This window comes from Xenopus laevis, chromosome 7S (genome assembly GCF_017654675.1).
Source record: "Xenopus laevis strain J_2021 chromosome 7S, Xenopus_laevis_v10.1, whole genome shotgun sequence".
NCBI lineage: Eukaryota > Metazoa > Chordata > Amphibia > Anura > Pipidae > Xenopus > Xenopus laevis.
This window is the reverse complement of record NC_054384.1, coordinates 12,198,211-12,220,508: the sequence shown is the minus strand read 5'-3', so window position 1 is coordinate 12,220,508 and position 22,298 is coordinate 12,198,211. Positions and strand designations below refer to the sequence as shown.

At 40.1% G+C, this 22,298-nt stretch overlaps 1 protein-coding gene across 2 annotated transcripts in view; it reads left to right on the top strand.

Annotated features, from left to right (window-relative positions):
* LOC108697386 (dihydropyrimidinase-related protein 4) overlaps positions 1–19,296 on the top strand; it is a 32,372-nt gene extending 13,076 nt beyond the window's left edge. For both annotated transcript variants that reach the window (XM_018227367.2, XM_018227368.2), the window contains exons 5-14: positions 866–927; positions 1,026–1,106; positions 1,739–1,807; positions 1,913–2,033; positions 2,996–3,152; positions 5,137–5,278; positions 7,016–7,186; positions 8,291–8,470; positions 14,457–14,625; positions 18,006–19,296. In XM_018227367.2, the coding sequence (XP_018082856.1) occupies positions 866–927; positions 1,026–1,106; positions 1,739–1,807; positions 1,913–2,033; positions 2,996–3,152; positions 5,137–5,278; positions 7,016–7,186; positions 8,291–8,470; positions 14,457–14,625; positions 18,006–18,097 (1,244 nt within the window). In that variant the 3' untranslated portion in view covers positions 18,098–19,296. The remainder of the gene's footprint in view (positions 1–865; positions 928–1,025; positions 1,107–1,738; positions 1,808–1,912; positions 2,034–2,995; positions 3,153–5,136; positions 5,279–7,015; positions 7,187–8,290; positions 8,471–14,456; positions 14,626–18,005) is intronic.
* The last annotated feature ends 3,002 nt before the right edge of the window (positions 19,297–22,298 follow it).

Below are 22,298 nucleotides of genomic sequence, written 5' to 3'. Positions count from 1 at the left end.
GGTTTATTTACTATATACTGTACATATGATTTTCTAATTGACATAAGGTATGAAGATCCAAATTATGGAAAACTCCAGGTCCCGAGCATTCAGGATTACAGGTCCCATACCTGTAGTAATCTACAAAGAAATAATCACACCAGAATTTGTTTTTGCACTTGGAGGTCAACTAGTGACCCAACGGCATATATGGGTATAAGTCCAAAATAAAAAATCAAGTGTAGCAGAGCTGTGCATGGAGGAAATGTGGAAGGTGATCAAACATTTACCCTACTTTTGCTGCAAATAAATGTCTTGGATGTTTTGGAGAACAAGCTCATTCGTTTTTTTGGATTTAGTTGTCCAATCTGCCCTGAAGTTATGAGTAGGCATGAGCCCATGTATATGGAGGACTTAGTATGAGAACCAGGGCTTCATTACCTTTCTTTTAAAATGACCCTTTGGCATTCTAGTAGCGGCGAAAATCAAAAAGCTTCTGGTGTTTTAGTTATTAGGGTCTTTTTCAGTGTCATTTAGAATCAAAGAAGGTGCAAGTGTCTCAGGTGAAGATGTTGTATATTTGATGCAGCTACAATTCAGCCACCAGCTGTCCTCAACTCTGTAAATCGGACCAACATTGTCTGAATGTTCCAGATTCTTGAGGCTCCTTGAGCATATAAATAACCCAGAAACTTACTCCATGTCATTAAAGTCATAATATAGGTGTTACCTCCAATATTTTCATGGAATAGTGCCTTCAAAAAAATTGAATTAAAATATCCTTAATATCTCATATGATGTATCTGGCAAACATTCTTGTACATAGATCCTCTTCAAGTATCAAGGACTAACAATTCAATCAGTAAATGGACTCTTTCTTTTGAAGGTGTCAACTCCTTTCTCGTTTTTATGGCCTACAAAGACCAATACCAGTGCACAGACGCAGAGGTAAACGATATGCAGAATACCTGCCTTGGTGACAGATTTACTGGGTAGTTATGACTATAACTTTTAAGAAGCTTAAGACCCACCTGCTGTGTTTACAGATGTATGAAATATTCTGCATTATCAGAGACCTGGGAGCAATAGCCCAAGTGCATGCAGAAAACGGGGACATTATTCAAGAGGTAAGTGGCATGATTTAATTTCAAAGGTTCCTTGGCCACTGTCAGGTTTTTGTTTTGGGGGTAGCATCCTCTTCTTTAAAACACTGTCTCCATCATAATGAGACCCACTCTTGAGGTGAAGAGGCTGTGATTTTCTTTACTACAGTCTACTACAATATACTTGGGCCCCATGAAGAGAGAGACCTTGGCAGCTTTACCTTGGGGTTTGGGTCTACCAATTCAGCCCCATCCCAGTAGATGAAATGTCCCTCACATTTTATATAAGGTTCAATGATTTCCATGAACATATTAAGGCACAAGTCTGAAGGCCAAGTGCTTTTAAACAGTTTCCAAGGTGCATTTTACTACGGGGGGGGGGGGGGTGGTTACATTATTTGTTATAATACACATGTTTTAATGAGTCATGTGGCACAAGTTATATCACTAAGCACCAATTAGAAGGATTTACAGAATAGCCATGATCCAAAACATAACTATATAACAAGCTGGGATTGATGGGCTTAGCCGTTGCAAGTCTCAAGTGGTTTGGGGTTTAGTAAATCTGGCCCTGAGTGTTCCAGTAATGAACCAACAAATGTAACGTTCCATTAAGCAAAGTCATTTCTATTCATGTAGTTATTTATTTTGCACAGGAGCAAAATCGTGTGTTGGAATGTGGCATCACAGGGCCCGAGGGTCATGTACTCAGCCACCCTGAAGAGGTAAAGAACTTGCTGGCATGTTATTCATTGTCCCAGCCTTGTATTTAAAGCGAGGAGTCTGAGTGCAGACAGATGCGGCTCACCTGCTTCCTTTTTTTTTGGCAGGTGGAAGCGGAGGCAGCGTACCGTGCAATAACAATCGCAAAGCAGGCCAACTGCCCCCTATACATCACCAAGGTTATGAGCAGAGGAGCTGCAGATGTGATTGCCCAAGCAAAGAGAAAAGGTCAAAATACAAACAGTCGCTTTAACAGTCAGGCTGGGTGACAGTTTGATCTAAAGCCACATAATCAAATCTCCCACAATCATTAAATCTAATTCTAGTTTAGCTTTGCCATTTGCCAAGGTCACTCAGGCTTGAAATCTGGTGTTGCTTTACCTCATTTATTTGGGGTTAATATTCTATGCTTGAAAATGAAAAACAGATTAATTTTAAATGTATTATGGGTGATGAAAATGATATAATCTGGGTGAAAACTATGGGGCAAATTCATCAAGGGTCGAATATCGAGGGTTAACCCTCGATATTCGACTGGGAATTAAAATCCTTCGACTTCGAATATCGAAGTCGAAGGATTTTTGCGCAAATAGTTTGATCGAAGGAATAAAGGTTCGATCGAACGATTCGAAGGATTTTAATCCAACGATCGAAGGATTATCCTTCGACCAAAAAAATTTAGCCAAGCCTATGGGGACCTTCCCCATAGGCTAACATTGGGTTCGGTAGCTTTTAGGTGGCGAACTAGGGGGTCTAATTTTTTTCTTAAAGAGACAGTACTTCGACTATCGAAATAGTCGAATAGTCGAACTATTTTTAGTTCGAATCCTTCAATTCGAAGTCGTAGTCGAAGTAGCCCATTCATTGGTCCAAGTAGCCCAAAAAACACTTCGAAATTCGAAGTTTTTTTACTTCGAATCCTTCACTCGAGCTTGGTGAATGGGCCCCTATATGTTTGTGTATGAATGGGGATTTCTGTGTCTGTCAGATTGCCCCAACCACTTGCTTTGCGCTGGGTTTCTGTAGGAGCCAACCCAGCAGCTATGAACCTCAGTTATGCCTCATTCTAACAGCTCATTTGATGGTGAGGACTTCACTAATGACTATAATAAACATCTTCCCATAATAAACATCCTCCCATACCCTCTGCAGGTACATTGGAAAAGATATGATAATTGGTTGTATTGTAGGAATTGTTGTGTATGGGGAGACACTCACAGCCAGCATTGGCACGGACGGAACTCATTACTGGAGCAAAAACTGGGCAAAGGCTGCTGCCTACGTGACCTCCCCTCCTATAAGCCCTGACCCCTCAACTCCTGACCATCTCACTTCATTACTCTCATGGTAAGTCAATGGGTCCTGGTGGGTAATTTTGTTGATCACATGGTGCTAATAATGTCACTATTCAGCCATGGGCATGTGTTAGTTTAGTGGCTCTGTAGATAGCACTGGGGGGTCCTGATCATTTGAGTTTGTATGTTGTACCTGTTTCTTTGTGGGTTTCCTCGGGATACTTCAATTGCCTCCCACACTCCAAGAACAATATAGGAAGGTTTATTGACTCCTGACTGTCCACAGTGAGTGTAAATGTGATTGGGACCTTATATTGTAAGCTCCACTGGAGCAGGGGCACTATATAAATAACTGAGAATAACTGTGTACAGCACATACAACTTGCATATAAACTGGTATATATTACAACACAGGGTTCATAACTTTGTATTGTTTTTCGACGAAATTGGAGACTGCTTAAAGGAGCAGTAAGACCAAAAAAATGAAAGTGTGGTAAAGTAATCAAATATAATGTAGTGTTACTCTGCACTGGTACAACTGGTGTGTTTGCTTCAGAAACACTATTATAGGTTATATAAACAAGCTGCTGTGTATCAATGGGGGTGATAACAGTAGATAACAGATAAGTACTACTATATGGGTATCCTGTGCTTGAATGGCTGCCCCCATGGCTAAACAGCAGCTTGTTTATATAAACTATAGTAGTACTTATCTATTATCTACTGTGTATCCTGTGCTTGAATGGCTGCCCCCATGGCTACACAGCAGCTTGTTTATATAAACTATAGTAGTACTTATCTGTTATCTACTGTGTATCCTGTGCTTGAATGGCTGCCCCCATGGCTACACAGCAGCTTGTTTATATAAGCTATAGTAGTACTTATCTGTTATCTACTGTGTATCCTGTGCTTGAATGGCTGCCCCCATGGCTACACAGCAGCTTGTTTATATAAACTATAGTAGTACTTATCTGTTATCTACTGTGTATCCTGTGCTTGAATGGCTGCCCAGATGGCTACACAGCAGCTTGTTTATATAAACTATAGTAGTACTTATCTGTTATCTACTGTGTATCCTGTGCTTGAATGGCTGCCCCCATGGCTACACAGCAGCTTGTTTATATAAACTATAGTAGTACTTATCTGTTATCTACTGTGTATCCTGTGCTTGAATGGCTGCCCCCATGGCTACACAGCAGCTTGTTTATATAAACTATAGTAGTACTTATCTGTTATCTACTGTGTATCCTGTGCTTGAATGGCTGTCCCCATGGCTACACAGCAGCTTGTTTATATAAACTATAGTAGTACTTATCTGTTATCTACTGTGTATCCTGTGCTTGAATGGCTGCCCCCATGGCTACACAGCAGCTTGTTTATATAAACTATAGTAGTACTTATCTGTTATCTACTGTGCATCCTGTGCTTGAATGGCTGCCCCCATGGCTACACAGCAGCTTGTTTATATAAACTATAGTAGTACTTATCTGTTATCTACTGTGTATCCTGTGCTTGAATGGCTGCCCCCATGGCTACACAGCAGCTTGTTTATATAAACTATAGTAGTACTTAGCTGTTATCTACTGTGCATCCTGTGCTTGAATGGCTGCCCCCATGGCTACACAGCAGCTTGTTTATATAAACTATAGTAGTACTTATCTGTTATCTACTGTGTATCCTGTGCTTGAATGGCTGCCCCCATGGCTACACAGCAGCTTGTTTATATAAACTATAGTAGTACTTATCTGTTATCTACTGTGTATCCTGTGCTTGAATGGCTGCCCCCATGGCTACACAGCAGCTTGTTTATATAAACTATAGTAGTACGTATCTGTTATCTACTGTGTATCCTGTGCTTGAATGGCTGCCCCCATGGCTACACAGTGTGGTCTGATATCAAGGGATGGTGTCATACTTTTTGCTCTTGCTTTGAGGTTAACATAACTATTACAGATAAAGTTTGATTTATTGTACAGTAGAAACCTGGGTTACCTTTGGCCAGTTTTAATGTTGCTTGTTTCCTTGATTTCATCCAGTGGCGATCTTCAAGTGACGGGAAGCGCACATTGCACCTTTACCACAGCACAGAAAGCTGTCGGGAAGGACAACTTCACTATGATTCCTGAGGGGACAAATGGAATAGAAGAAAGGATGACAATCATTTGGGATAAGTGTGTGGTGAGCAATGAATTAAGGGATACTAAATGCAACTGTAATGCTGCCTCACTTCATCCCCTAGTTCTCTGTAGAAGTTGATGAAAAATGTAATTACACATAGAAAACAAATGACATTGAGCCATATTGATTTAAGAATACAACCTAGACACTATGTTAAAGGAGTGGTTTACCTTTTAGTATGTTATGGACTAATTTTAAGCAACTTCCCAATTGGCCTTCATTTTTTATTTTTTTTAGACTTTTTTAATTATTTGCCTTCTTCTTTTGACTCTTTCCGGCTTTCAATTGGGGGTCACCGACCCCATGTAAAAAAAAACAGCTTTGTAATGCTAAAACTTTATTATTATTGCTAAATTGTATTAATCACTTTTCTCTTCAGGCCCTCTCATATTCACATTCTAGTCTCATTCAAATCAGTGCATGGCTGCTAGGGTAATATAGAAGCCTAGCAACCATATTGCTGACATTGGAGAGCTGCTGAATAAAAAGCTAAATAACTCAAAAACTAGAAATAATAAAACATGAAAACCAATTGCAAATTGCCTCATAATATCACTATCTATATCATACTTAAAGTTACCTTAAAGGAGAACAACCTCTTTAAGGTATACTGGTATTTGTAGTAAAGTGGGTTGACCAGTGCAATACATGGGTTTAGTGAATCTTTAAAGGGCTTGTTCACCTTCCAAACACTTTTTTCACTTCAGTTGTTTTCAGATTGCTCCCCAGAAAACCTTTTTCAATTGCTTTTTACTGTTTTTTCTAGGGATGCACCGAATCCACTATTTTGGATTCGGCCGAATCCATTTTGGAAGATTCGGCCGAATACCGGACCAAATCTGAATCCTAATTTGCATACACAAATTAGGGGCGGGAAAGGAAAAAGTGGGAAGAAATGGTTTACTTCTTTGTTTTGTAACAAAAAGTCATGTGAAATCCTGCCGTCCCCACAATTTACATATGCAAATTAGGATTCGGATTCGGTTCGGCCAGGCACAAGGATTCTGCCGAATCTGAACCCTGCTGAAAGAGGCTGAATCTTGGCCGAATCCCGAACCAAATCCTGAATTCGGTGCATCCCTAGTTTATTTAAAATCTAGGTTTAAAGTTGAATGTCCCTGTCTCTGGTGTTTGAGTCTGGCAGCTCAGTAATTCAGGTGCAGACTCTGAACTGTTACAATTTTGCAACATTGAGTTGATTTCTCAGCAGCATTTCTGGAGTATTAGTAACTATTGTATCAAGTCTAACAGCTGCCTGTAATGAAATGAAGAAATTCTGCTCAGCAGGGACAAAGATAATGTATCAACTAAATGTATCCATTTAGAACAGTTTACAGGGTCGGCGACCCCCCCTCCTAGAGCTGCTTTTGAAGGTGAAAAATGAAACTTTCCACTTCAATATTAGAAAAGCACAAGTCAGCCTCGTAAACCATCAAAAGCCGCTTTTATCCAAAAAGTGTCACTGATGAAAGACCCAATGAGATGTCCAATGCTTTTCTTCTAAGCTGTGTGCTTGCCCAGGCAATTCATGACACATGGATGCACAACTAGCCCATCTGTTAAAATATGACTCACAACACCCCACTGACTGTGTTCCACTGCACAAAAGGAGTCTATAAAATTCTATAAAACTACAGTGGGCTTACAGTTTTTTGCAGCCTTCCCGTGTGTTGCTCTTGTGACCATACTGCTTTCCATTCATTTACTGATCTCCTTGTTTATTTTTTTCTTTTTCAGACTTCTGGCAAAATGGATGAGAATACGTTTGTGGCTGTGACCAGCACCAACGCTGCAAAACTCTTCAATGTGTATCCCCGAAAGGGAAGGATCGCAACGGGTTCGGATGCCGATTTAGTCATCTGGAATCCCAAAACGGCAAAAATTATCTCTGCAAAGACCCACAATGTGGTAAAGTTAACTAAGTGCCTTCTGGGGGTTTTTATTTTAATAAACTAAACTGATCCAAATCATGATCATGAGGGGTTAGGGTTACCACCTTTGCTTATGGCTAAACCCTAATGGGGGGGTGGGTCAAATAGCATTGGGGGTGGGGCAGTGATGTAGGAACAGGCATGATAACATCAGAGGTGGGCACAGGGCCGTAATTATATATAGGCCCCTGAGGGCCTGTGCCTAGGGCATCACGGTTTTAGGGGTGCCTATTTTTTTCCTTTTTTTTCCCACCTTCCGCCACGGATTTCCATAGGAGTGGGTGAGGGGTAGGGGGACGGAGTTAGAATGTGGAAGTGACATCATGCTCACGGCACGCTGATGTCACTTCTGCTGAATACGTTGCGCATAGGGATGGGTGAATTTTGTAGAGACTTCTATGGCATCGCGCGACAAAAAATACGCGCGTCAAATTTTTTTGACACCCGTAGACTTTAATGGGCGTCGGCGACATTTCGCCCGCGGCGAATTTTTGGCAAAATGAAACGGGTCAAATTCGACCATTCCTAGACCTGCGCGATGTCACACGCACGGCGTAGGGGCGCCATCAGACCTAAATACAGCCCTGGGTGGGCACAATGATGTTGGTGGAGTAATGACACCGGGGTGAGGTTATTGCATCACTTAGATTCCACTGTCAATGTTTTAAAGTGTTGATGCCCAGTTCAAAACCACACAGGTGGCAACCCTATCTCTATTCTGCCTGATGAGTAAACCCAATCCTTTAATTACAGGTATGAGATCTATTATACAGAAATCAATTATCCATCTGAAATTCAGCAATTGATTTGCTTTTTTCTGTATTAATAAGAAATGAACTGCACTTGATAGTAACTAAACCATGTTGGGATGAGCATCTAACTATTTATATGCTTTTTCGTGTATAGGCCAGATTATTGTTTGGGTTTCATGAAAGGCTGAAAACCGAACAGAAAGTTGACTCCTGAACAGGCCTTCCAAAAACCAAACTGTTCGGGTCAAAACCGAACAGGTGGCAACCCTACGAAGGGTGCTGATAATGGTGCTGCAAGTAAGTGACCCATATCTTATGCTTTCTATCAGGCCTTGGAGCTGAACATATTTGAAGGGATGGAATGCCACGGTGCCCCAGAGGTTGTGATTAGTCAGGGAAGGATTGTGCTGGAAGATGGAAATCTCCATGTGAGCCAGGGATCCGGACGTTTTGTACCCAGGAAAACATTTCCCGATTATGTGTACAAGAGGATCAGAGCTAGAAACAGGGTAAGGGCACATCATTTCATATAAGTCTCTATATTTATGCACAATTATAAGTTATGAGTCACTGGGCCTCATTTATCAATACTGGGCAAATTTGCCCATGGATAGTTACCCATAGCAACCAATCACTGATCAGCTTTTAAAGTCAGCTGCAAGTAGAAAAATGAATGCAATAATTTGATTGGTTGCCATGGGTTACTGCCCATGGGCAAATTTGCCCAGTGTTGATAAATGACCCCCACTGTGCTCTCACACAAACCAAAGGCACTCATACATGCTATCTTACAGTGCATCAACCAATGAATGGACAAAGCTGTGCCTTTCACTTACACACCTCTTCCTGTTACAGACACAGCTGCATTATTTCCTGTCAGGTGATCAGTGAGTGAAACAAGAGAACATCACAAAATGGCAGCTCAAGGGGAAATGTGTGAAAGGGCCATAGTTTTCTTGATAGGCCACTTATTAGAATGTAAGTGACCAACTATTTTAATTGCTCATATTTTAATGTTTTGTAGTTATTTAGCCTTTTATTCAGCAGCTCTCCAGTTTGCAAAAAGTAATAAAACAAAGTAATAAAGCAGCAAGTAAAAAACCTACAAAACATTTATTAGGACATATTAGGACATGGCCTGATGCGTTTCGTGCCTGTTGGGGCACTTCCTCATAGGCTGCAGTATTTCTGGTCAGGTGATCTCTGAGGCAGCACACAGACCATCACAAAATGGTGGCTTAATGGAAAATATATAAAAGGGCAATATTTACTTAAATATGTATTCCAGTTTGGTAAGATTCTTAAATATGCTACTTAATATGATGTAAACTATCTGTTGCTTAAGTATTCCTTTTGGGGGGTAAAATTTTCCTTTAACAGTTTGCCCTAGAGTTGCCACCTTTCCGTGGCAGGGGGTGGAGCCATGACATCCGAGGGGTGGGCCAGTGACATTGCAGGCAGAGTGCTAAACATCACAGGGGTGGGTGTCAAGGGAGCCGGTTTTCTTATTTGGAAAACCAGGCAGACTGTTTATTAAATGTTCAAATGATTTGTAGCGGACTGGGTTATGGAGTTGCAAATTACAGAAAAACCCTTATCTGGAATACTCCAGCCCCTGAGCATTCTGGGTAACAGGTCCCATACCTAGGGTTTAGTTCTCCTTTAGTAAACATGGAAAAAGCCAAATGGTTTTGACTTAAAGTGGCTGAAAGCATTGGTGGGCAGGGCTTATTATAATGGTGGGTGTAGAGCCGGATTTACACAGTGGGCCCACTGCGTTCATCGCCCCTGTCCCCTCCAGGGGGACAGGAGCAATGGGGATTGGTGCACGGGAAATTTAAAAAATTATTGTATCTCCAGTGCATCCCCTGTGTTTTTGAACCACTGTGGGTGTGGTTGGGCAGCATTCCGACCCCCTAAAATCCTGCCGTCCTAGGTGGCCTTTCCACAAATCCGGGCCTGGGTGGATGTGGCTTATATTTGTGGGCAAGGCCCAAATTTTTCCATCCCTCCACTTTTTTGATCCCAATTCAAGTGCTGCATAGAATGTGATGGTATGCTTAATTATTCAAAATTAGGGCTGTTTCTTCCTCTGTTAATGGTGCTCACATGCTAGAAACAGTTTCCCAAGTACATGCCATTATAAACTGTTGATCGTTTTCAAGCTGAAGCAGCTATCATGATGCATAATCATAAAATATTTACATGACAGCAGAAAGTCTTCTGTAGAGAGACATCACATCCCTGAAATCCCTTTTTCTTCTGCGTGAACATTAATTGGGAACACAGATGTCCCACTATTGCTCTCCTGACTGTCAGTGCCAACTCCCACCATCTCCCAAGAGCTTAAAATGTAGGGATATGTGTATGATACCTGCACATTAGAGGGACCAATCATTTGTCTTGGTGTCAGCAATACAGAAACCTGATAGGGATGAACAGCATTTTAATGTGGTTTCAATATGCAAATACCTATTTTATTCCACTTAATACATCTCTACATCTTTATTTATTACTTTATCCGTTGAGGCAGTGGTTTCCAAACGTGTCTTCATGCTCAGCTCACAGTACATGTTCTCTGGATAACCAGACCCCAGCTTCCAAGGTAGATCAGCTCAAATTGCATCTATAAGGGTAATCTACTTTAATTATCAGTCTACTGGCCTATCCAATTGTGCTGTTTGGAAATATCCAGGAAACATATACATTCGAGGGAGTCTGAGGACAATTTGGGAGCCACTGTATGAAGGTATTAGGAAAGGCTGAACATGATGGAAATTTGTTCTATATAGATGTAGATTTCTGGGTTTATAAGAGTATAACAATGGTTGTGGTTTGCTTCTATTCAGTTGCCTTTAAAGGGGTGGTTCACCTTTAAGGTAACTTTTATTATGTTATAGAACGGCCAATTCTAAGCAACTTTTCATTGATTTTCATTATAGTTTTATAGTTGCCTCTTTGTAGCTTTCAAATGGGGGTCACTGGCCCCATCTAAAAACCAAATGCTCTGTAAGGCTACACATGTATTGTTATTGTTACTTTTTATTACTTTTTATTACTGATCCTTCTATTCAGGCCTCTCCTATTCATATTCCAGTCTCTCATTCAAATCAGTACATGGTTGCTAGGGTAATTTGGACCATAGCAAACAGATTGTTGAAATGGCAAACTGCTGAATAAAAAGCTAAATAGCTCAAAAACCTTCAATAATAAAAAATGAAAAAAAATTGCAAATTGCCTCTCATTACATCATACTAACATACCCTTTAAGGGGTGCTTCACCTTTAAGTTTCCTTTTAGAATGGTCAATTCTAAGCAACTTTTCAATTGGTCTTCGTTATTTATTATTTTTTAATGATTTGCCTTTTTCTTCTGACTCTTCCCAGCTTTCAAATGGGGTTCACGGACTCCATCACACAACAAATGCTCTGTAAGGCTACACATGTATGGTTATTGATGCTTTTTATTACTGGTCTTTGTATTCAGACCCTCTCCTATTCATATTCCAGTCTCTTATGTAAATCAGTGCATGGTTGCTATGGTCATTTGGACCCTAGCAACTCCATTGCTGAAAATGCAAACTAGATAGCTGCTGAATAAAAAGCGAAATAACTGAAATACCACTAATAATAAAAAATTAAAACCAATTGCATATTGTCTTAGAATAGCATTTTCTACATCAATAGCGCGTACTTGATTTAAACTAAGATATAATTAATCCTTATTGGAAGCAAAACCAGCCTATTGGGTTTATTTAATGTTTACAAGATTTTTAATAGTCTTAAAGTATGAAGATCCAAATTACAGAAAGACCTATTATCCGGAAAACACCAGGTCCCGAGCATTCTGCATAATATGTGCCATACATTTATATATATATATATATATATATATATATATATATATATATATATATATATATATATATATATATATATATATATATATATATATATATATATATAATATTAAGTATATTAATATATTTTCATATTTATCTGCCTAATTACAGTAATTAGGCGGCTCTATTTGCCTTTTTGATTTATCCTCATATTTAGTGTAAAGGATCAGCTGTTCAAACATGGTGTCCCAAGAAGCCCCACGCATTCTAGTAGCCATCCCTAATGTGACAGATTGGCTGTGATAGCTACTACAGCCCCGCAGCTCTGCTGTCTCCAGATAATCACGTTTTATTAATGTTACACACCGAGCAAAAAACTTCCAGTCTAGTTCATCCATTAGCCTCTGTCAAATCAGAAAGCTCTCCTGCTCTGAGCAGTAAGTGCCTGTTTGTAGCATCTGGAGATAACCTTACAGCTGTACTCTATATATCATCTTAAAAAGAAAAACTGCTTAAAGGAACAGTAGCATCAAAAAATAAAAGTGTTTTAAAGTAATAAAAATATAATGCAGTGTTGCACTGCACTGGTAAACCTGGGCGTGTTTGCTTCAGAAAGCAAATTATAGCTGCTGTGTAGCATTGGGGGCAGCCATTCAAAGGAGAAAAGGCTCAGGTTACACAGCAGATAAGCTCTGTAGAACATAATGGTGTTATCTGTTATCCACTATTTAAACTGTGCCATATAGACTTTGTTCAATATCCGTCATTGCTACACAGCAGTTTGTTTAAATAAACTATAGTAGAGTTTCTGATGCAAACACATCAGTTTTACCAGGGCATTATTACATGATATTTGCATTACTTTAAGACACTTTAATTTTTTTGTGTTACTGTTCCTTTAAGCTATATTATCTACTTTATGACATCTCTACTTTATTATGCTTATAATAGAACATGCTAGTATATATTGTAGCAGTAGGATAAACTCAGGGTCTGACGGGGCCGTTGTGACACCGGGAAAAAACCCGGTGGGTCCCACGATCATGTGCGGTGCAGTGTGTGTGTTGGGGGGGGGGGGTGCCGGAAGGGGGTCCTGAGAAAGCAACCCCCCAGTCCGACCCTGGTTATTCTTAGCAATAATAATATATATTCAGTAACATAGCTGCTACTTCAGTTGTTTGGGATCCCTGTTTTACAGTGCAGACTCATCTCCATTGTTTTCATTATGATGCTGCTGCTACGGGTGTCAGGAAATAGGGGTGATGCAATAAAAATCGCAGAATCCTTTAGCAACCAAAAAAAAAAAGTAGCATATATCAGTCACCAGTATGGAAGCCTATACGGTTATGGTTTTGAAGACTTGATTCAGTTAGCTACATTTATCACATAGATAACTCAGGATACACATTGACATAACTAGATGTTACTGGGCCCCACAGCTTATTAATTTTAGGGCCCGCAACATATCCAGAGGTTGCCCTTTTTTACAAAAATATGTTGAAATTGCTCATCAATTAGGGCCTTATGTGGCCCCCTGTACCTCCTGGGCCACCCTGCAGCCTCAAGGTGGCCATAGACTCACATATAATATTGTAAAAAACAAATTTTCATACAATATTCGGTGCATGTATGGTGGGAAAAGAGCCGACTGATATCGGCAGAAGACTTGGATATCAGTCGACTTGATGATCGGGCTGGACGGAAAATTTTGATCAGGCACCTTTGAATTTTTTTTTGACGCGCGACTTTTTATTATGACGCACAACGCCATACAAGTCTATGGGCGTCATTTTTTCGGCGAAACAAGGCGAAAAAATTCACCCATCCCTACCCCTGAGGATACATTAGATCAGGTCCCTTTGGTTCCTCTGCTGCAAAAAGTTTGCAATAAGTTTGCACTAAGAGCGTTTGATTTAGCTTTCCCTTTCCTTTAGTTTTCATCACCATCCCGACTGGAGTAGATTATTATAAACAAAACATTTAAAGTGCTATTACTCTGCAATGTGCAGCACACTAAGGAATAAGGATATTCTCTGAAATTCATACCTGCTATTGGCCCAGTGTTAAATCAGAGGTTCCCTCTGAGTATTTAATTCACTCTTCCTGATATTACATATAATTGAAGGGCATGTAAGAGAATGCCAATGCCTTGCCCATGCGACACTTTGCAAACTTGCCCATCACTTTCTTCTCCATTGTGATTGAAGCTAATCTTTTTTATGTTGTATTTCCGTCATCGCTCATACTCAAGCTGTTCTCTCTGTAACCCAGAGTTGTTCAAAAGAAGCAGTTAGCCATAAGCACGTTCAGAATAAAGTATCCCTCGCAGGGAATGAGTCTGTAGCCTCAGAGATAATCCTTTCCAGAACTGTTGCAGTTTGAAAGTCACCATATTGAAAGAACTCACAGTGGAATTGAGGAGGGAGTGAAACTAGGACATCTCATTTCTAGTTTACTCATTAGTCATTCTAATATATTCCAAAGGGAAAACATAAAAAAGTCCAAATATCCCATCTCTCGTGCAGAGAGCCGGCAGCAATAATAACACAAACATAATTTATTTTTCCTATCTGACACTTGGATATATTTCTATGTGTTGGTTAAATACGTTTTGGACTTAGTTAATTACAGCATATGATTTATTTTGCTTGTAGCTAGCAGAAATACGTGGTGTTCCCAGGGGCTTGTACGACGGACCTGTCCACGATGTCACGATTAGCCCCAAGTCAGCAGCACCCGCGCCAGCTTCAAGGATAACTTGTCCTGGAAAGATCCAAATGGGACCAGTTCGAAACTTACATCACTCTGGATTCAGCTTGTCAGGTGAGAACTTTGAGCTTTGGTGACTGTAAGTCCGAATTTATCTCAATATTTTCTGAAAAAAACTCTGACAAAATCCACACGGGTTTTTTGGGCTTATTTATTAATACACTTTCCCGGAAATGTTGTTTGCGGGGAAAAATCGTCAAAAATCAGATTTTCACGTTTTTTTCTGATTTTTGATCCGATTTTCACCATTTTTCAGATTTTTCACCTGAAAACTCAGAATTTTGCCTGAAAACACTGAAAACTTTAGGGTATTGCCAAAAACCCAACGCTCATCAAAAAATCTCCCATTGACTTATGGGCAAACCTCGTCTGAGATGCCGGATTTTCTGATTCTGACTTTTCCATGCTCTGGGCTTAATAAATTCCAAAAAACTCCAACTGCATTCGGAGTTTAGTAAATAACTCCCCTAAGGGGGTTATTTATCAAAGTCCAAATTTATCTCAATATTTTTTGCTACAAACTCCGATCAAACCGGTTTTTTTCCACTTAATTATTATTACATTATTACAAATTTGCTTTGCGGGGAAAAATCTGATTTTTTCAGATATTTTATCTGATTTTCACCCGAAAACTCCGAAAACTTTGTGGGTATTGCACGAAACCCAGCGCACATCAATAAAGCATTGGGACTTCTCCCATTGACTTATATGCAACCTCGACAGGTTTGAGATGCCGGATTATCAGATTCAGATTTTTCCATCCTCGAGGTTTAATAAATTCTGAAAAATTCGTGATTTTTTTAAAAGTCTGATTTTATAAAAAAAATCACAAATTTTTGTGATTTTTGCATTCGGAGTTTAGTAAATAACCCCCTATGTGTCATATAACCGATGATCCCCATGGATGTCAGAGAAAAGGCCAACTCTGCTATTATCAATAAACTGGTATGAGATCTTTATGGAGCAATAAAGTATTAGTCCAAACGTTTTCATGAGTTAAAGGAGAACTAAACCCTAAAAAGTAATATGGTTAAAATTTTCAGCGTCTCAATGGCAGTAATGATCTAGGACTTCAAACTTGTCACAGGGGGTCACCATCTTGGAAAGTGTCTGTGACACTCACATGCTCAGTGGGCTCTGATTGGCTGTTGAGAAGCTAAGCTTAGGGCTCGTCACTAATTATCCAGCAGAAAATGAGCTTCCCCTGTAATATAAGCTGATGCTACAGGTTTGCTGATTATTAAATTCTGATGCTAATTGCACTGGTTTCTGTGCTGCCATGTAGTCATTATCTGTATTAATTACTAATCAGCCTTATATTGTGACATTTCTATTCAATGTGTACTGTATATTGTGAGTGGGTCCCTAAGCTCAGTAAGTGACAGCAGCACAGAGCATGTGCAGTGAATCAGCAGAAAAGAAGATGGGGAGCTACTGGGGCATCTTTGGAGACACAGATCTTTACTGCTAAAGGGCTGTGGTTGCCTTGGGCTGCTACAGAAGCACAAAACATCATGTACAACGTTCCTAGCTACTTCTTTAGTTAAGATTTAGTTCTCCTTTAAAGCCTTCAACAGACGGAATTCTTCTCTTTATTTCCCCATTATAAGAGGCATTTTGTATCTTGATAACATCGTATTAACGAACTACTTGCTGTCAGAAAAAAATATACAGTGTTGCATTATGTGTTTGTGTCAAATAAAGAGAATAAGGTTCAGGACCTTTATTCATGGAAAACCTTCAGTAGCACAGGCCTATCCAGAGTGTGTAGTAGATTATAAAATAGAAATGTGTTTCTCTGTTGTGATTCTTGTATAAAGCATGAAGTGGGGAAATGGGAGCAGGGCTCAGAATAACTTGTGTACATGATGGAGTCATCAGAAGAAGTCACGCTTCTATTCCATCTGTTCTATATCCCAAAGCTATGGTGGAGCTTTCCAGTGCAGATGCTTATTTTGGATCAGAACCCTTGAAGCTATTAATGTTTGATTATAGAGCACTGGAGAAGGTCTCTTTAGAGAAGATCTGTATGCAGGCAGATTGTAGTCCTGTCTATAAAATTACTGACTGAAGAAGATAATACTGGGCAATGACATCAATCTCATGAACCCATTACTGTTTGATTGACTGATCGCTCACAGGGGCTACACATGTAGCTCCGTCCCCCAACTGTTGCTAATGGTCTGAAAGGATAACTAAACCCTAAACATGAATAGGGTTAATAATTCCAAACTTAACATACTGTATTTATTGCACGAGGCTAAAGTTTCAGCTTGTCAATAGCAGCAATCAGGGCGTAACTACAGAGGAAGCAGACCCTGCGGCTGCAGGGGGGCCCAGCAGGTACAGGGGGGCCCATGAGGCTCTCATTGATGAGCAATTTGAACATATATTGGTAAAACAGGACAAATACTGGATATGTTGGGGGCGCTAAAATTAATTTGCTGTGGGGCCCAGCAACATCTAGTTACGCCACTGGCAGCAATGATCCAGGACTTCAAACTTGTCACAGGGGGTCACCATCTTGGAAAGTGTCTGTGACACTCACATGCTCAGTGGGCTCTGATTGGCTGTTGAGAAGCTAAGCTTAGGGCTCGTCACTAATTATCCAGCAGAAAATGAGCTTCCCCTGTAATATAAGCTGATGCTACAGGTTTGCTGATTATTAAATTCTGATGCTAATTGCACTGGTTTCTGTGCTGCCATGTAGTAATTATCTGTATTAATTAGTTATCAGCCTTATTTTGTATGTATATTCAGTATCTTGTGCATCGGACAGTAAGTGACAAGCCCTGACTAAAGGTTGAACCTTCAAGTGGAGGACATCTATCCCAATTAAAGGACAAGGAAAGTCTAAAATAGAATAAGGCTAGAACTGTATTTTGTATACTAAACATAAGCATGAACTTACTGCACCACAAGCCTAATCAAACTAATGATTTATGCTTTCAAAGTTGACCACAGGGGGCTGTCATCTTGTAACTTTGTTATACATCTTTGCAAGACTAAGACTGTGCACATGCTCAGTGTGGTCTGGGCTGCTTAGGGATTGTCATAAACAAAGCTGCTTGAGTTCTGCATGGCTGGGAAGTAAGACGAGGGCTCCCCCTGCTGTTCATAAGTATGATTGTTCCCCTCAGCAGTTAGGGACCGTCTGACAATTCCTATCCACAGCAGTAAATGAAGGGAGAATTTCACTGCATACAGTCAGGTTTCTTATAAAAACGGTACACATTTTTTAATTAAAGTATATTAGAGAAAGGTTTCTTTTTCATTAAAGAAAGTAAAAATGGGATTTTAATTTTTTGCCTTTCCTTGTCCTTTAACCACCAAGCTCCTGTCACCAACAATTTTTTTTAATTATCTTAAATTTTATATCCCTAAATGATGTTATAACAGTCCATTCTGAGCAAAGTTTTTGTAATCTTTTGCAGGATCTCAAGAAGATGACCACATTCCAAGACGCACTACACAAAAAATAGTAGCACCCCCTGGTGGCCGTTCTAATATTACCTCTCTCTCGTAGTATTACTGTAAAAAAAAAAAACGCTGAATAGCAAAAGAAGTAGGTACTAGTGGGAAAGACTGGAACCTGCATGATGATTATATGAAATGTGGTCCTTAATGCAATGTTTTCTATTGGCCGTTGTTCCCGGATCCTTCTCAAAGAGGGTTAGAAAGGGATTGGAGAAACTGAAAGATAATAGTACTGTAAAATTGCCTCTGTTTTGGCTATAACTAGGTTAAATTATTAGTGTATAATTATATTTCCAGTGCAGGCCCGTCAATAGTACATTTTACATTGAACTGTCATTAACAGCTACAAAAGGATTTTGTTTAAAAATCTTTTATGGGGAAAAGCCAAAGGCATCGTATCTGCTCTATCTGAATTAAAAGGTGGTCATAACATATTCCGTATGGATGTTTACATATATATATATATAGATTAGCACAGTATTCAACAAAGCCTCTTTATTTTCTGCTTGGGGTCCTAGTAGTTTTGTTGAGGAATATGCTTCAAGCATCCATAGCGGCACAGCTAATAAAATATGCATGCATAACAGCCAGGAACAAGGGATATTGTACAGACAGATAGTTCAATTGCATCTTATACAGTTTCTTACAAAGAACTAAGATCCATGATTTTCAGTTGGGTGCAGTGAAGTTTGCCCTAGCCTGGCATTCACTTACTATCATTTTACTAAAACAGAAAAGCAGCTGATTGGTTGCTGCACAAGGGACAAACACTTGTGCAAATATAATATGAAGTTATTTTATTTCTTTCTTAGAAATATAAATGCTTAGTAGAACATAGTGGTCTCCATTAGTAAAAGAAGTATATAGGGAATCAACCCTTCAGGTTACTGTGTAGGTTCTACTGGTGCTCAAGGTTTTTTCTTACTTGCAACTGATAAAGTTGAGAGTTTATCATTCATTTTCGAAGTACATGAACATGTCTGCAACCTTGTTTGATCTAATTTCATCCTAAACTCTTATGCGCCATTGAATAAAACACATCTCTTCTACATGGGCCTGAATATATTGAATATGGGCAGACTATATCCAGACTCTATCTGACTATATCTGATGTGTAGTAGGCTTGCACTTATAAATGCTTTGGAGAAGTAGGAATAAGATTCATGTCTGCTGCAAATAATCTTTGCATTGTGAGCTTCTTCTCGTTGGGAAGACGGATGAGAATAAACCACCCTTCCAAAAACTTCAGGGAAAGTCTAATCATCCCATTATTTATGGTGAAATCTTTTTTGTTGTTAGATCCCTAATTTGACCTCAACTTCCAACTATTCATGGACCATCTTGGCCAATTTTCTAATATATTGTACAACCATATAAATCATATCTACATACATAAATTCTGTTTACAACTGCCAACCTATGCATTTTTTTTTTGTTTTACTTTTACACTTCTTTGTTTACTGCGATCAATAAAGTTTCTCGAAAACTTTCAAAATGGCGTATTTATTTGCAGTAGACAAGTTGTTCCCAAACTGAAGCTTGGAGGATGAATTCAAACAAAAAGTAAAGCAGGCCTAGCTAGAACAGGCAGAGTAAAAGAACTGCAAACTTTATTTTAAATAAATGTAGGATGCATCATAGCCTTAAGGTGGTCTTACACGATAAGATCCGCTTGTTTGGCGAAACGAGCGGATCTTAACCTGATGACCTACCAAAGGCAGGATGATATCAGATAATCCAATCGTTCGGCCCTAGGCCCAAATGATTGGATTATAACGAAGAAAATGGGTGCCAACAGGTCATAGGATCATATCAATTACCCTCTATGGTCCTCGATCACAGGAAAAATCAGACCTACCCGATCGATATCAGGCCAAATCCTGGCACCCACTAATGGGCAAAGCTACTAATCCAAAAATGAAGGTATCTAAATAGACCTTTAACCCCAAATGCTGACCTAGGCAATATTGCAAGATGAGAAGGTCTTCAGCCCAAAATTCTGTCTTCTGCAATTTTAAAAGATCAGCAAGAACTTTAACCAAGACTCAGTTTGTTACTCTTGTCTGTCTGTTTATTCATTCTTAAAGGAGAAGGAAACCCCCAGGGCGCTAAACCCCTCCCCCCCTCCCCTGTGCTGCCCCCCTCCCTCCTCCCCCCTGGCCTACCCCTCCCGCTGGGCAAATGCCCCTAACTTGTTACTCACCCCTCTGCGCAGGACCTGTCCACGGAGTACGCAGTCGCCATCTTCTCCCACGCGCGTCTTCTTCCTGCACTGATCGGCGTTTTCTGGCGCATGCGCAGTAGGAACAGGTACCGGTACGGCTCTACTGCGCATGCGCCGAATGTCACGAAGTGAAATCGGAAAACTTCGTGACATTCGGCGCATGCGCAGTAGAGCCGTACCGGTACCTGTTCCTACTGCGCATGCGCCAGAAAACGCCGATCATAGCAGGAAGAAGACGCGCGTGGGAGAAGATGGCGACTGCGTACTCCGTGGACAGGACCTGCGCAGAGGGGTGAGTAAAAAGTTAGGGGCATTTGCCCAGGGGGACAGGTAGGCCAGGGGGGAGGAGGGAGGGGGGGCAGCACAGGGGAGGGGGGGAGGGGTTTAGCGCCCTGGGGGTTTCCTTCTCCTTTAATGATACTGTATTTGCTGGCTAACCATACCTGTGTTTACTTTGGACTATTTACCAAGCAATACATGTAGAGTAAGGACACCTTACTTCTTATCTTTACCATAGCTCTCTAATATGTGCTGAACTGACTTCACTCACTAAAGCTAAAGAAGACTCAAATCAGAAATATATATTGTCAATCATAAAATTAAATTAGAAAATATCCACCCTGCTACACCAAGAAAAATCAGTCGTCAAGATTTTGTGAGGGCATTAATATTTTATTGCGACAGATTACAAAATAGTTTTGATGTACAATCATGTATCCCCCTTGGACATAAGCTCCTTCTCCTGAGGTTTATTTCTTACAGAATGGGAAAAGAAACGGCTCAATCCTTTCTGATCATCGTTTTACTATTAATTGTTTATTAAACTATTCACTCGAAGACAAGCGTCCAAACAGCCTATTCCTTTCTCATTCATTCTTAACACATCAGTGAATACACAGCTCTGTCTTTTGTTAGAATTGTTTTATTGTTTTAAAAGGAAAGTCATTGGGGCAGATTGACGAAAGGGCGACATGGCTAACGCAAGCAACAATTCGATAGCGTTACCGCAGGCGCTAGTGGTCATTCGAAAAGTCCAGGCGACTTTTCGCTCTGGCGAGCGGTCTTTACTCCGCAAATTCACAAAAGTGCGGATTTTACTGAACGTTACCTCTTTTGCCAAAGTTGCCTTCGCCACCTCAGACCAGGCGAAGTGCATTAAAGTAGCATTAAAGTAGTTAGATCTTCCTCAATCTTCTGTCACTTACATCATATTCTGTGAGCCGAAAATGCATCAAAGTCCAATAAACGCTGGCGACTTTTCCTTTATTGCAGCCTGATTGCCTGCAAAAGTCTAAGGGGCACATTTACTTAGCTCGAGTGAAGGATTAGAAGGAAAAAAACTTTGAATTTCAAAGGTTTTTTTTAGCTACTTCGACCATCGAATTGGGTACTTCGACCTTCGACTCGAACAATTCGAACTAAAAATCGTTCGACTATTCGACCATTCGATAGTACTGTCTCTTTAAAAAAAACTTCGACCACCTAAAACCTAACGAGCATCAATGTTAGCCTATGGGGAAGGTCCCCATGAGCTTTCGAAGTATTTTTTTATTGAAGGAAAATCGTTCGATCGATGAATTAAAATCCTTCGAAGCGTTCGATTCGAAGGATTTAATCGATTTTTCCTACGATCATTCGAACGAACGAATTGCGGCAAATCCTTCGACTTGATATTCGAAGTCGAAGGATTTTACTTCGACGGTCGAATATCGAGGGTTAATTAACCCTCGATATTCGACCAATAGTAAATGTGCCCCTAAGTATATGTAAGTATATGCACCAACATATAGGGTCAAATTCATCAAGGGTCGAATATCGAGGGTTAATTAACCCTCGATATTCGTCTGGGAATGAAAATCCTTTGAATATCGAAGTCGAAGGACTTTGCGCAAATACTTCGATCGAATGATCGAAGGATTATCCTTCGACCAAAAAAACTTAGCCAAGGTCCCCATAGGCTAACATTGAGTTCGGTAGCTTTTAGGTGGCAAACTAGGGGGTCGAAGTTTTTTCTTAAAGAGACAGT